Source organism: Mchenga conophoros, linkage group LG7 (genome assembly GCF_057382185.1).
Source record: "Mchenga conophoros isolate Kocher_MC1m ecotype Shallow Benthic linkage group LG7, M_conophoros_male_GT1.1, whole genome shotgun sequence".
Taxonomy (NCBI): domain Eukaryota; kingdom Metazoa; phylum Chordata; class Actinopteri; order Cichliformes; family Cichlidae; genus Mchenga; species Mchenga conophoros.
Genome location: NC_140532.1, coordinates 22,773,775 through 22,789,691, shown reverse-complemented (window position 1 = coordinate 22,789,691; position 15,917 = coordinate 22,773,775). Strand labels below are relative to the sequence as shown.

Here is a 15,917-nt window from a genome sequence, read left to right as displayed (position 1 = left end):
GGGGTATAACTCTCTAAACGAGATCCCTCACTGGGCTGCCTGCAGCACTGCCTGTAGCACACAGGTCAGAAAGAACTACCGGTGCATGCGTGTGTGTCTGTGTGTGTGTCCACTACACCTTGTGCTCACTCAATAGTGCAAAGATATCATTAGGCATGAGAATTTGCACACCCTATGTATTCCTGCATCTCACAGGTGTTTTATGATTTGTGAGCCCCGAGTGTGTACTCTGTGCACACACCCACATTTGTGTGAATCTGAGTTATAGTATTATGGTCAGTTTCTAAGCTCTTAGCCTAATTCACTTCTCACCATCACAGCAGGACTGACACTCTCCCACTCAGCGTCTGTTGGTTTCTCTCTGATTGGCTGCAGTTCATCTGGGTGGGACTGGTCATGCAAAGAAGGCGACACCGTCTCCTTTGGGCCGTCGTGCTCATCACCAACCCAGCCTGCACTGTCCTGACCAATCACTTCTGCTTCCTCGGGCGGTGGATGAAAGGGAGGCGTTGCTCGCATGGAAGACATCATTCTGGGAAGGAAAAAAAATTAAGGGTTTAACTTTGGTTTATGAACTACAGTTATGTCTACCAGGATGGATGCTCACTGAAGTGACACATGAACAGCTGCCGACTAGTGCTGCTGTTCTCACAATGATAAAGACTAAAAGATATTTGTCACCAGCCAGACTAAAGCCAAAACCTTCCTGGAAACCGTGATGCATTTTCTGTGGAAAACTGCAAACAATGACACACCAGCACGGGAAAATAGAGCAATGCTCCAAAACAAAAGACACAAAGTGTTTTGTTACATTTTGTTTTGACAGACATTATTTTCATAACAATATTATCACGATTGGACTCTTCTTAAGTGCTGGAGGTTAGTTCGTGTAAATTAGCAGTATCATCAGTATCAAACTGTGCCAAAAATGCAGTTTTCTACTTTTAGTGTGTTAAATAATTTTAGATTTTATTTTTTTCCACCACTGACTGCACAAAAAAAGCCACAAAACACTGTTGGATGATTTCACAACCATGCATTTGAATCGATAATTCAAAGCCACAACTTTATTTAAATGCAGAGACATGAATGTGAAACATGTAATTATGGTTTAGTCACACACAAACAATTTAAAGTACATATCATATTTTTGGTATTTACTCAGGCACTCATGCAGTGCGACTCACATGTTTTCATCCTGAATGTACATCAAGCGTGCAAACACACACAAATCCACTCTCGTGGGGATAATCTATTAATCTATTATGCAGCATCAAGGCCTCTCATCACCTCGGAGCTGTTACAAAAGCAGACGCTATAGGCTGCCGAGTTTAAGTGGAAAAATCTCACTTTTTTCTAATATTAGTCTCAGACTGAGTCGCCAGGCTAATGCATCATTTTCTGTAATGATTTCCTTTCATTTGACTTTACTTGTGAGGACATTTGCTGACCACAGCTAAACCCTGCCTTCCTACGGGCTTAGACGAAAGGAGGTCTAATCTAAACACGGGCTCACTTGTCCTCAACATATATACGAGTACACACAAGCGCAAATACACTAAATACATAAACAATTCTACATTAATAAACACAAATCTAAGCTAAACTGTTAGGTGACAACTGATGGATCAGCCTGCTCTGAGCTGCTTTTGCTGTGATTACTATAGCCGGTGCCACCCACCCTTCCACACACATGCACGCAAATGCATACACACAGCTTCAGTGAAAAACTGATTACTACTTCAGCATCGGCTGCTCAGTAAGTCAGAGCAGGCTGTCTCTCTGATATACGCAGCCTCCTGGGTGCTCTTAAGTGTTACATCTGACCCTCAGTCAAATGTCTGAAAGGGCGGAGCGGGGGTGCAGTCTGAATGCACGAGGAGGGAGAAGAAGATGAAAAAGTATTTAATAGATAGAAGCAGTTAATAAAGAGTGAAATGAATCGAGGGAGCAAAAAAATAAAAAATAAAAATGCAAAGACCGGAAAAAGGATAGAGAGGACAGGAATGGGAAGCTCAGTTCCAGCGCAGGTCCAGACTGATTATTTGAGAACTGCTGTGTGTCCATTTGTGTGTACAGTATAGCTGAGTGATTTGCTCAGTGAATGCGAGGGTCGTAATGTTCAGTGCATGTTGTCTCTTACTACCTCTGGTGGAACGCAGCTTCCACCGACTCTGCGATGCAGGAAAAATTAGAGGAGGGTGGATAGTGGCATGCTGTGAAAAGTGAGACCTGAAAATGTTAATAACCATTAATAGTCCATGATAGTCCTATAGACTGAAACCCATCAGAAATACAATGTAACCAATTTTACTGAGAAATTCTATACCTGTTCTCATTTATGTTGCTTTTTTCTTGTTACTTTTTACTTTACTGAACCTTATTATTGCAGTTTTTACTGCAGTAATGAAATGCAGTTTATTTGATGCATGTAGGTTAATCCAGGTGATTTTTTTTTTCAAGCTTTCAAACCCAATTTTAAGTAAGTCTAACGAGCCTTCTTTACAAGTCATCCAAGTTTCAAAGTACAGGTTTTTATTCGTTTTTACAACTGGCCAGCAGTGCCATCCATTCACAGCCAGATTTAAATTTAGTAGAAGAGTGCGGGGTTTGAATTTCTCAGGCCTTCGTTGTATTACACAGCGATATGAGTGTAAGAGCCCAGACAACCAACAAACAGCAAACCATAATCCACGATCAACTCAGGTTATCCAAACTGGAGCGATGAGACAGCGATGGGCAACTGGGGAAGGAGAATACAGAAGACAGCCTATATTTAGCTGACAATATTGCTGGTGCTGTGTTTATGAGGGAGCTTAAGACTTAGTTTCTTGGAACTGGTGTCTCATATGGCCAGGAATGCCCAGACTCTTAACTGCCAGTGATTGGGTTTCTCCATGCAACAGTACAAGGGTTTATTGGTAAGCATGGCAAGCAGGTCTTTTGTGATTAGAAAACGGTGTATTTCGGAGTAGCATGCTATACCAAAAAAAAAAAAAAAAAAGATTATTTTAGTGCATGACAGAAATGTGGCTGATTTTTTACATTTTTCACATTACCTTCTAAAGCTACACTATGAAACTATGAACACATTTTTATATTTGCAATAAAACCATCACAGTGAAAGAAAAGTGTTGAATAATGAAGCCAGAATGAAAGAAAAACATGTGATCATTTTTCTTTGTGTCACTGTTTTCTAAAGACAATAAGAGACTTAGAGAGTTAGGTGTATTTTTTTAGGCATGTTAGACAGCTGGACATGACAGTATATGTTAAAAATCAATTATGCTCTATAACTAATAACTAATCCTTGTTGTCTTTGAGCTGTATGGTCATAGTCGTCTGCACATTTATGTGTCCTAATTTAAAGAAGAAGCTTTTTTTTTTTTGGTCTCGACACGACTCATTAACAAAATGTCGCCTGACACGTAGGCAGAAACTGAGTTATTATGACTGAAAAGAAACAACCTTCCCCCAGTGAGACGGACAAAAAAGAAAGTCTTCCTATGCCGAGGCCCTCTCAGGAAACACTAATGTGATGGTAATGTTACACCAGTACCTGAAAAACAAATTCATTTTCACAGGCATCACTCCGAGGCTCTCCCAAAGCCTTTTCATATTGTCAGATATCTAGAAAAACATCAAGACTTTCCCCTGGAAACGGTTCTCCTGCCTAAGATGTTTCTTGGAAAGTGATACTGGTTAGATTGCCTGTTTGATAACTGAACAGAGCATGCACTGTTGAATGAGAAGTCTTAATTGTTCATCCCCGTGCATTTATAGTTTTTCTGCTTTGTTTTCCGTGTTTGCTTTGGTTGTTGTTGTTTTTGTTTTTTAATGTGACTCCAGGAATCCAACAAGCTGTTAATAGCATCATTATTAAATCTTTGTAATATGCAAGTTTTTCACCTACTGTCTTTAATAATCACAATAAATGTATGCCCAGCAATTTTTCCTTTTTGGTTTATGGTCCTTTCTTTCCTTTGCTGTCGATGGAAATTTTTACAACCTTTAGCTCTCAAATGCACTCGGCAAATAAAGTGCTGGTGGTGGACAGCTATCTAAGTCTCCTTCTAAAACGTGGACAGTAACTTAGAATCCCTTTGTGTGTGGAAGAAAAACGAAAACCAGGGTCGGTATTTGGCAAGAAAGCGTTGTTCAGATCTGGCCTGGAACCTGGCGACTTGGCAGAAACAATCAGGCATTGTGGAGCGTGGACGGAGAGGGACCTGTGACAGATGAGAGCGGGAGAGAGAGGGCCCCCTCTTAGAAAAACAGTACACAAAGCGCCATTCAGAACCCAGGTCCCTTCTGCCACTTGTGGAGCTGGAGAAGGGCTCCGACAAAGGCCCCCAACTCAACCAATTGGGTGTAAAATCTCCAGCCGTCCCAGCTTTACAGAACTAAGGAAGTGGGAAATACCAAAGAGACAGAGAATAAGAAGAAAGGGAGAAAAAATCAGGAGAAAGAAAATAAGGACTTTTCTTGGAATTGTTAGTCTTTTGGACAGGCCCAACAAGAAAATAAGGTGAAAGAGACCAAACCGAAGATTTTAAATGGAACACTGAGGCCCTTCTCCAAGTCTTTCTCTGCAAGAAAGATGACATTATCAATGGCATTCGCACAATACCATTTTGCATGTCTACACATTATATGCCACTTTTAAACTCAACAAAGTAACGCAGGGAGACGTTTGCAGAAAAAAGTGCTTGATGCTAAGAGCAGAGCAGTGGGCTAGTTTAGCCATGATGTTTAGCATTTTATTGGAGCATTAAACCACACTGCCACTGTCATTAAAAGTTCTCCATTACGCATGGAAAACTGTAGAAGCCATGCATTTCAAGTTTCTCAAAAGTTGTACATTATGACTGGTGTTTACAACAATAAATACAAGAACACAACAAAGCCCAGCAGAAGTGTTTTGGAGGAGACGTTAATGGGACAGAAACTAAAGTATATCAGTAATGTGTGTTTCGTATAAGACTGTAGATACATGTTTTTTATCACCCGTTTACTGTTAGTTTGTCATTTCTGCAACTTTTTCGTCACATTTTTGTCTCTCCAGAAACACTTGGGTCGTATTTCGTGAGGTGTTTGTGCACTTGTGCAGCGTTTTTTCCTATTTTCCGATGTTTTCTTAAGTTCCAGTTTCTTTGATCTGGCATACGTCAACATGAAATTCTGCATTGGCTTTCCAATAGAACATTCTCATAATGAAATTAAAAGTAGATGTAATATAAAATGAGCTGATATGAACCAGAAAAATTTCTTAAAATTCATGAACAACAAACAATATCCAAACATACTTGATTTTGTTCGTTCGCTTTGCTGAAAACGTAAGGAATTGTTTAGTGACCATCAATGAAGTTCATTGAGAATTCACAGGTGTGAATGGGTGATGTGGTTTCTTTCAATGGATAAATAAAGAAAAAGAGGGAGAACTGGACTTGATGAGAGCAGCTCCCCCAACTCCTAAATCTTATGTCTGTCTGGACTCTCATTAGATCATCGCAGAGCGCTGCAAACAGAGGGCACTGTCATAGGTCAGACATGTGGAATGTGAACACACACATGCTGCCCTGTTTTCTCCCAGAGATTTCTCATCATGGGTCTTTTGCCCAAAATAGAAAAGTTCAATAGCAGCAGCAGTTACCCCCCCAACCCAGCCAATTTCATCACTGGCTTAATAGCAAGAAAAGCAGTTTTGTTTTCTGAAACTCCAGCTCATTGGATTTCACTTACAGAGGCAGCTCTGTAGCTGTGCAACCAACAAGTAGCTGTTCTATTTCACTGCTGTAGTTTCGTATCACACGCAAAGGCAGGTATTCTCTGACCTTTTCATGACTTAGGTGAAACAATGAAAGAAGGTATACAGTGGGCGGATGCTGTGCATGACTGTTGGGTCCCAGCAGTGTCTGCATCAATCAGCCATCACAGCCAAATCCTTCCACAAATCTCAGGTAAATAGAACTTATTGTGCGAGTATGTTACACTGAGCGGCTCTGTCAGAAAATATTTACAACCACAAGGCACTCAGAGGGGAAGGGTAGAAGAAGCATTTAGGCAAGGTACAAAGTACAAGTTTAGCTCTTATTTAACAGACTGGTGTGATTCTAAACTGTAAGAATATAATCTAATAGTTGAAAGAAAGCTTTTTTAAATTTCTAACTTTATTTAAACAATGTCATTTGCCTCTGTGAGGGCAGATGACGTCAATTTTTGTCTGCAACAGACACAACATGTTGAAGGTTTATTCATATAATTGGTTTAACAACTTGGTGTAACACAAGTGGTGAAGATGTTGGTATACAGTTTACATACCAGATATGAAATAGTTTGGAGGCAATGTTATAAATGTTTTTTTTAACAGTGCCAACACAGAATTTCCACACTTTCACAAATGAACACAAAGAACACAGGGAAAACCCACACAGGCACAGGGGATAATGCTGCCCAACTAACTTACATAGAAAACATTTTATTTCTATCACGTCTGGAAATAGACCAAACAAACATATTTCTCTACATGAGAGATGGCCTTATTAACTGCTGATTGGTTATAAGGTGTAGTTTGTACCTTCAGTAATATGGTGGCGATGTTAAACTGGTTCCACACAGTGAGATCAGAACTATAAAATGTTCAGTCTGTCAGATGAGCCACTGAAAATCAGTAAAACAAAAACAAAGACAGAAAAAGAAGATTTGGTGGATTTCTGTCATTTAATTAGCATTAACATACCATATCAGGTGCAATATGTTTATATACAATATATTTTAAAATCATGTTAATGATATAAAATTTTACTTGGAAAAAATTGTTGTTGTTTTTTTCCAAGTATCAATTTACAAAACAAAAAGCAAAACAAGAAATCCTTCCTACTTTATGAGAATGTGGAAAGAAAATATTTTTATACTCCCCAGCATGAAAAAAATGCAGTTTAAGGATTTCATCTGTCATCATACGGACACCTGTAGCAAACACAGGGTTTGATGTCTCCATTAGTCCTGCTGATGTAAAAATCTTAATCAAAGCCAACGGTGGAACGGTTACCAAATTATGAATGCATCGTTTGTCAAGTGGGCGTAAACACACTTCATTATGCTCTGGGCCTGTGTGTTCGGCCTCTGTACCTCGATGATGCCGGACTAAAACCGCAGACCCCCAGAAATCCAGAAGTGGCCTTAGTGACCAACACTCTCCCTTGTGCTTTTTATTTTTCCTGGCATGTGAACACACCCCTAGGTAACACAAATACAGTACACATATACATTTATCTACTTCATGGCAACGATACAGCGTAAACCAATGAAGAGACCATTGAAAACCAAAGTCAACACTCAGTGGCTCAAAGGGACTGTTTGTCTGCAGCCCCTCGCTCACAGTAGTTAGAAGCCCTGGTCAGTGTGAATATTTTCTGTTCTAAGGCATGCCTCATAATATGTCGCATTAACAAAGTCAAACAGCGGACGTAATTATACCTAAAAATTTATAGTAACAAATACTGAAGGATTATAGAAGTACAAGGTATCTGTATAAGTTGGAAGCTTCCAAAAACTATTAAGAAACAGACTGTTTAATGAAGCACAATGTGAGGAATACAAAGTAAAGTATGTTTTTAATTGCTAATCGTGCTCAAAGGTGTAATTTCTTGTGAATATATGCATGCATATGCATAATAAATATAAGGCCACATCCAAAAGTTGAATCAAAACTATGAGTCTGAGTATTATGTAACTTTTAATAAAACTGAACATTCATAAACGAGCATATTTTATAGTCGGGTGGAAACAAGGCTTACATTATGATGGCAATTACTTGAGGACCCTTGAAAACCAACACACATTTGTTTCTGTTCTGCTCGTTCGTTTAAATGTCTACACCAGCATGCGCTCGTCTATGATCTCGCTTTCTGCTGACCTCTTTACACCTTTGATTTGTATCAGCTTAAAGCACACACAGCTTGCCATATGACAAACACCTTATGTGAGGTATTATGCTACAGTATATATCTGCGTGAGCTGATGGCACTAATTGAAGCAATTACCTTTGACCTCTGGAAGGCACCAGAAACCTTTGACCCCTTTGGGAATGAACATAACTCCACTGTGATGCACAAATAAGCTTGTTGCACAAGTTTTAAGCCTTGCTGTGCTTTGACCTCCGATATAGTCACTGAGAAGCTGTAAAGAAGGGTGAATCCAATTATCTTAAGAATAAAGACAAAACCATAAAGTCCTTCTTTTTCAGGGAGAAAGACATTAACTGTACTTGAACTCATCCTTAAGAACTGAGTCAATATTAAAGTGTTTCACTCTGCACAGGTGCAACTGGGTGCGGTTAAAATATCTCAGAAGAATGCAAATATATTTACTAAATCAAATACATCAAGGAGATTAACAATCAAATTGGGTTCATTTTCCAGAGGATTAAGTTTCAAAAGTATATTTCAGGGTGACAGCGGCAGTACAAAGTTATCACAGAAGCTTGTGGCGATACAACAGCTGCCCTCACACATGACTGATCACATTAGCCCAGAGGCAAGCAGCAGAAAAAAGCTTTAATAAGTAATTTTAGGACTCGAGGGTCTCGCTAAGTTTGAGAACAATCATCAGACACGCTCAGACATGTTCAGTGTTCTTCAGTCCTAATTTACTGCATTGGCTTACCCTGTTCAAAGTTATAATTCATAAATTGTTGACTTAAGAGGATATAATGGTCCAGAAGAATTCAGGTCTCAGAAACGCATCACTGATATGACGTGCCGAAAAAACATCCTGAAAAATGCTCTTCGTTAGGAAAAAAAGCACAGCAATCCTAAAAAACAGTAAATGTTTATAGCATCTTTGAACACAAGGGTGAAAAGACATAATCAGTGCTAATACCCAGATACAGTGCTCTGAAAAAGGACCGGACGATCTCAATTAGTGACAAATTCCGTTTGAGCAGATTTTCCGCAATAGTATTTTTTTAAATGCATCCAATGCTTTAAATGCTTAGATCGTGCCATTGTAATGGAAAACCAAAATCCTTTAAAACTTTGATGCAAACAAAAGAATTAGAATCAAACAAGCAGCTCTAGTGTGTCACATCATCTGCAGGAGCGTCCAAACAGGTGGCTTTTAGAGCACCCGGGAGGCGCGAAAGCCTGCTAATCCTAGATTAGGACTGACAAGTCGTTTCACTGCATGTCCCCATTGTAATCCCAGTTGCTGCTCTATCCGCTGACAATAAGCTTTGTTCCCTATCTGAGAAAGAGCTTTGACGATTTGTTAGCATGAAATGAATGCATTATTCAGGCGCATGCTACTTTCAGTCAGTCAATAAAAACATAGTTTTATTCAATTATTAACCATTTTAAATGCATAATGTGTACAGATGGCCCTACCAAGTCATCTTTGCTAAGAACATGGGGCTTTTCTTCACTTCATTTTGATAGTGGCTAACATGTACGCAACATGCAAGGAGTAAAGATGGTGGGAATGTGATTGCATTTTTAATGTATCAGATGCTTATAGATGCATGTAGCCGAAACTGCAAATCCAAGAATATAAAATCTTTACATTTTCCTAAAGTGGAGTTAATATTATGAAATTATCTTTCCGATTAAAGCATACATTGTGTGTCTTCCTCATGCTTTACAGCAACATTGTTGCAGATGTCTGTTCTATGTGCATTTGTGTTCCCTCACATTAACCCTGAAGGTACCAGCAGGGAAGGTTTCAGTGCTGCTTTTTGAATATTTTAAATGTTTCATTCCTTTTTTTTCTTTGTCCAATTGTGTCATTTTTACACTGAATTTACAATGTGGCTCGTTTTACAATAAAAAGCAGCAATAACAAAAAAACATTTCCTCAGTTATTTACATTAACACTTTTTAAATTAAAATGGAAATTTTAAAAAAGGAAATTTTTCAAATGTACTTTTTTAATTACTAAATTCATTTTCAAACTTGCTTGCCATCTGTTTTTTCATAAGAAAGGCTACTTTGTCTACATATGCAAAACCTCATGGTTAAATTGAACATTAAAAACTTAACAGTAACTGTAGAGGTCAAGAAGGCAAATTATTGGTGATACATATATATAAATATATATATATTTCAATGTGTGTATTGTGTGTGTGAAATTATTTAAATGACAGTTATGCATGAAGTGATAGTTAATATTTGATACCTTGGATGAGTCAATAAACACTTGTATACTGTAGCAGAGAGAAATGAAATACTGAAGAGACAGCCCTGTAGCTGGTTTAGAAGAAAACAGGCAATAAAAACAGAATAGGTCACAGTGCATTTTTTTGTCTGGAATATGAAGAATGTAAAAACACATATAAAACTATACACAGCCACAGCCTTGGGTGTCGAGAAGTGTGCGTGCGTGCTCCAAGATCAGAGCCTCTTTAAACCACACAAAGTATCCATTGTCCTACCTTGCAGAGAATATACATTGTTCATGGTGCACAAGGCCTAACTTCAAACTAGGTTGTTAATCTAGCCAATCACAGCAGTCGATGTTCACAATGACTTAAGTCCTTGAAACAGGGCAAATATTTAATACTAAGGTGGAGTTGATCGTTCCAGAAAGACTGATGTCAGCTGTGGACAGTCTATCGATTGTGCATAATATAATGAAATCCATCTTACATTTGTTTATCTGACTAGTGGATGATATGAACATTCTGGCACACAAGCAACACGAGGCATGTTTTCAGTTAGTTTGCAATGGACAGGAAAAGGCAAGTATAGCAGTAAGACACAAAGAAGAAGAAGGAGCTATAGCACGTCTTCCACTGGAAAGCAAAATAACCACGGGCAATGAATCAAAATAATTTACAAAAAGAACTTGGATTGGGTGGAGCGCTTTATGCGAGTGTGTAAATATCCCTCTCTGCTTGCTCTCAGTTCGTGGTTGGACTTGAATGTGACGGTTACTCGTCCAGCTGCTTGATTTTTATCGCATTAAGTAACATATCTGGACAAAGGTCTCACGGGACCCACACAAGAATTTCACAGTTGCTGGAAGGGAGCAATGTTTTTAATACAGCAGAGTTTCTTTTCTGCCTGGTGCCACTGGATGATTCTCGTCCTCTGTACGCTCGCTCTCTCTCTCTCTGTACAGCTGTTTTACTCTCCATCACAGCACTGGGCATGCAGGCTGTAAATCACAATTAGGGGGTTCATTAGATATGGCTGATTTATTAAGACCCAGGGCTTGTCTCTGAGCCTTTCAGCCATATATTAGCTAACTAAAGATCTCATACATAGTTATGAGACATGCTGTTTACTGTATGGCATATAGGGTCATATGCCAATAGACATTAATTATTGAGTAAGACTCCATAGGTTAAATTAATAGCATCCAGGCGATAAATCATTTGGATTTGTGTATTTTTCTTCAGTGACGCCTGTGTGGCACGCTTTTTTTCTGCATATCTGAGCGTGTATCTTTTTTATATAACAACAAACTGGCAGCAGCATCAAAATCTGTCTCTATTATCAGCAAGCAAACCGGCATTTGAAAAGGAGCCAAGTATTTTGGAGCCTTATCCAAAGGCTTTGACAAACATGCTCTAGAGCTGCTCGCCCTCTTAAACACAAGCACATAAATTTGGCCTGCATTCATTTCCCAGTTACTTCAGTCTTAAGTGTCTCTGGTATACATAATACAGCATTGTTACCCCCGTAAATTATCGCATTGTGTGTCAGCTTTTGTCAATTGCCTGAAAACACAAACCTCGATAAGGTGGTGTACATACTCTGAGTTATTTCAATTTAAATGTTCCGGCCTGCTATGCTTCGTCTGCCTGTACTGAATGCCTAAACTTAGTAAAGTACATCAGAAAAGCATTGCAAAAACATCCTGAAACTGCTAATCAAGCAACTTTTGATTTCGAAAACAGCCTTTCACAAACTTGGGCTGCTATCCAAAAATTGCTTGTGTTATTTCTTGTTCCTCCTTACATACCAGCATGCCTGCTCATCCCGTGTCACCTTATAGGCCAAGATAGTCCTATGATTAGTTACAGCTTGAACAGGTGAGCTTCAACTTGTCCAGACCTACTTATAGTGAAATCCTATTGTTAAGAATAGAAGAGGGTTTACAGACACAGAATAGATGGGAAGAAGCAATAAACAAAGTCTTGATTCCCTCAAAACCCTCACAGTACTTAAAAAGACGCTTATATCATAAGATCAGTCGGACATAGCCTAACTGCATAGTCGCCTGCAGGATAAAATGAAGCTAAACATCAGCTACGATTCTGTGTCAGGTGAATGTGTGTGATGGAGTCACTCATGAAGGCTTTAATTTTATGTAGCATTTGTAACATTTTGGTTGTGTCAGTTTCTAACTTTTTTCATGATTAAAATGCTAATTATTATTGTTGTTTTCAAAATATTAAAAAAAACTGTAACATCAGCCAGTCATAATTTCTCACCATCAAGTTTACAACGTTAGATGGAACCTGTGTATATTGAGCCCCTTTGGTTTTAAAAAAATTGTTTTTCAACACCAACGTTAAGCTCCTAAGACTCATAAATGCATGGAGCATTTAAAGGTTACTAATCTGAGCACAGGCATGTACTTGGAAACTCAGCACATACTTTCTTCTCGCTGACTCTTGCTACATAACTAATCGAGGGTGACAGAGAACAAAGGAGAAGATTAGAGGATTTAACGTGCGACACACAGCCACAGGTCAGCAGGAGGTTTAGTCTCTAACTGTGATTATGGGCAAGCAGGTGTCATCAGAAGAAGTAGCCAAAGACAGCGCATCTATGCCCTGCTGAACTGCTTGTTTCAGTCCCAGTGGGTCAGGCCTGCGACACAAGAATGTTGTGTAGCTGGGTAAAACTCAGAGACATTACTTAAACCACTGACACTGCTTGAATCTGACAGCTCCAGTCGGTGTAAGCCTTTGTTTGGTACTAAATAAACATTCAAATTTACTCCAAGGACTCTTTTATTACAGTGAAAGGCGCTGTCTTACTACTGCATGCCTAATATAATATGAATAACAAGCTTGTTATTTGTAAAACCGAAGTGATTCCTTGAACTTAAATTCTCATTTCAAAGTCCTTTCTGAAAACTTTCTGTGTATAAAGTCAGATGAATGGATTATGAAACGTGGCTCAGTTTTCAGCTTGTTGTCTCACGAGCTTTGAGAACATTTGTATCATTAGCTATAGTTGTCCAGCTACTTTATCAGCGTGGCCTCTAATTGCTCGACGGCACGGTTGATGTTGACGCTAACCAGGAGCGATGTCATCCATCCTCTCCTGCTACAATGGGGGTCATTGGATTAAGTTCGAGCAGGCTTTGTTAAAAGCTGGCGCAAATCTAATCAAGGGAGAGACCTCAATTATGCTAGCATGTACTTAAATGATCAGATCACTAAATTTGGAGGAGGGGGTTGGCCACTGCAGGAATGCAATCAGCGGCCATTAGGGCAAGTTAATTTTTGCTGATGGCAGCTTTCAAATGAGATGCAGGATTTTACTTTAATGAGAATACTGTAATTATGAGGCTGCTATGCTGTTGTGTGATGCTGCAGTGAACTGTATTCAGGGTTGCTTAAATTTTGATCGTAAATATAAAGCTGAGACAAGTCTCTTAACAGCAAGTGCTTGCACTGCAGGAGAGCCATTGTTGCAGATGTGCTGTTTGCTTTTTGACCTTCCTTCTTTCCACCTACACAGTCAACACAACATTCAAACACAAGGTATTTAAAACCCACTGTTTTTAATGAAGTGTTGAAGGAAACCAAACAGCTGAAAAAAAAACACCTCATTCCAGCTACGGCATGTTCAAGAATGCAAAGAGGTATAGAAGCATATTGTCTGGAGAGAATAATACGCTGGATCACTGTGATCTAAGGACCCGGTGACATCTCCTGTAGCACAAACCACAACAGAGAGGCTGACCCTGGCCTCAGACCTCCATGACCCATGGCAGGTAAAACAGAAACCAATCATTCTTAATGTCAGTGAGTTTGCTGGCACTCCTTAACAGGAGGCCCGAGGTCTGAGTGTAGCAGCAGTTACCAAAAAAAAAAAAGATAAAATGGGCAAACACGCATTGGAAACACTTACAGTCCAGACACATATGCAAATAACCATGAGCAGGTTCCTTTCCAGTATTTTTTTTTTTTTTTGAGTGGAAATTTGCACATAAAAATCACACAAAACCTTTGACACCTTTTTTAATCTATGAAGAAATTCTTAAGTAGCAGCTGAAACACAAAGTGAATAATGGGAATAATGAAAGTGTTGCTTCATTTCACACCAGTTCAAGACAAGATCTGGATATCTGCAAATACTGAAATGTTTCTGTATATTGATGCAAAATGATTTTGTAACTTTTGCAGCAACAAATATTTATGAATATTTTTTGCTGCAACTGCGGAAACAAACTCCCAAAATGATAAAGAGTTACTGATTACTAATGGAGCCAATAGCAGAGGAAATGCAAGAAATATTCCCGTGTGCTAAACCTTTTTTCACAGACACTCGCCACTCATCAGTAGTCTGCAGTTCAACTTTGCCAACTGTGTCTCTGATCCAGGGATTAAAGTCAACAGCCTTCCATGTGAAGCAGGATGTGGATGTAAGAACCAGCTTGATAAATCAAAGGTTAAAATATAGATCCAAACTGAGGTCCCTCTCCTACACCTCCCTGCTTTCTCCCTCTGCCTGATCATCCAGCTTGCGCATTACCTCATCAGAGGAGGATCTGCCTAAAGCCACAGCGGTCACACAACAGACAAAAGCGCTCATCTCCAGGAAGCCGCTGCCGCTGCCTGTGGTTTTGGAGAGAGGAGAAGAGAAGGGAAAAAGTGACTAAGCCCCACGGCTCCTTTCTTCTCTCTGCAGACTTAGGGATAAACGGAGGGATAAAGCACAGGGGGAGATAATATTTAGAGCAGGCCCCATTTCAAGGGCAATAGAAGAGAGAAAGTGGGGTATGAGCTTGGGTGGTTTGGGAAGTAGCCACAAGGGTCGGTCTATAATGTTACTGGCAGAGGGCCTTGCACCATGGACTTATGTGTAAGTGGGGAGGAACTGCTGCTGGCTTGGCCCTGCCTTAAAGCCAGGGCTGCTGCAGCTCCACGAGGAGCCTCTTCAAAGAAAACCAGATGGGTCTCTGATGGGATGTTGATGAGGCATGAGTGTGCAAAACACCAACGCACATACAAGCACAAACACATATAGGAAACAACAACATACATAACACTCACGCATATGTACTCTAGCAGTTCACTTCTCTTTTCCCATCCCTGAAAATGTCCTTTTAAGGTATCCTGTCCACCACAGAAAAGTCATATGTGTGGATGAATCAGAACAGTAAACTAATTGTACAACTTGAAGAGGACACAGAGTTCTGCTAACATAAGATTAACATGAGGTTAACTGCGTAATGTTAACTAAACAACACTAAATGTTGTTAGATGCTGCCCATTAGCAGTAATGCAGCTGAGTTCTCACACAAAGCTAAAGTCAAATGTCGTGGAGCAGATAAGGACATTTTCCTGGGGGAGGCCAAACAGGTAACCTCAGTGGGTTCATTAGCTTATTAGCTCATTTGTTTACTACGAATCATCCCAACAGCTGCTTGCTGTCTGGTAACTTGTCTAACTCTTTGCAAATGACTTCTATTACAGCAGCTATGTGTAACAACAGAGCTCTGAACACAGGGCTATCATTCTGCATAAAGTGGTCTTCCTTACTGCTCATTACGGCTCTGATTGAGATTTTCAGAAGACCACACTAATATCGCCTACAGCTTGAAATCCCGTGCCGTGGACATGGTGTGTCAGTTTATGGGTATATAAGCTCTGATCCTAATTCCCTTATGGAGCATTAAAACATTTTGGATTCACCGAAAAAGGAAGAAGAAAAATGTAGTTTTCCACACACTAA

General features: G+C 39.5%; 1 protein-coding gene across 7 annotated transcripts in view; it reads right to left on the bottom strand.

Annotated features, from left to right (window-relative positions):
• The window catches only part of LOC146570116 (transcription factor SOX-6-like), a 102,993-nt gene that overhangs the window by 70,175 nt on the left and 16,901 nt on the right, over positions 1-15,917 (bottom strand). For 4 of the 7 annotated variants that reach the window (XM_085282954.1, XM_085282955.1, XM_085282957.1 and 1 more), the window contains one exon: positions 313-532. In XM_085282954.1, coding sequence (XP_085139080.1) covers positions 313-531 — 219 coding nt within the window. In that variant the 5' untranslated portion in view covers position 532. Of the gene's footprint in view, positions 1-312; positions 533-14,714; positions 14,735-15,917 lie in introns of those variants that run through there. The other 3 variants (XM_085282953.1, XM_085282958.1, XM_085282959.1) reach the window with 1 other exon arrangement.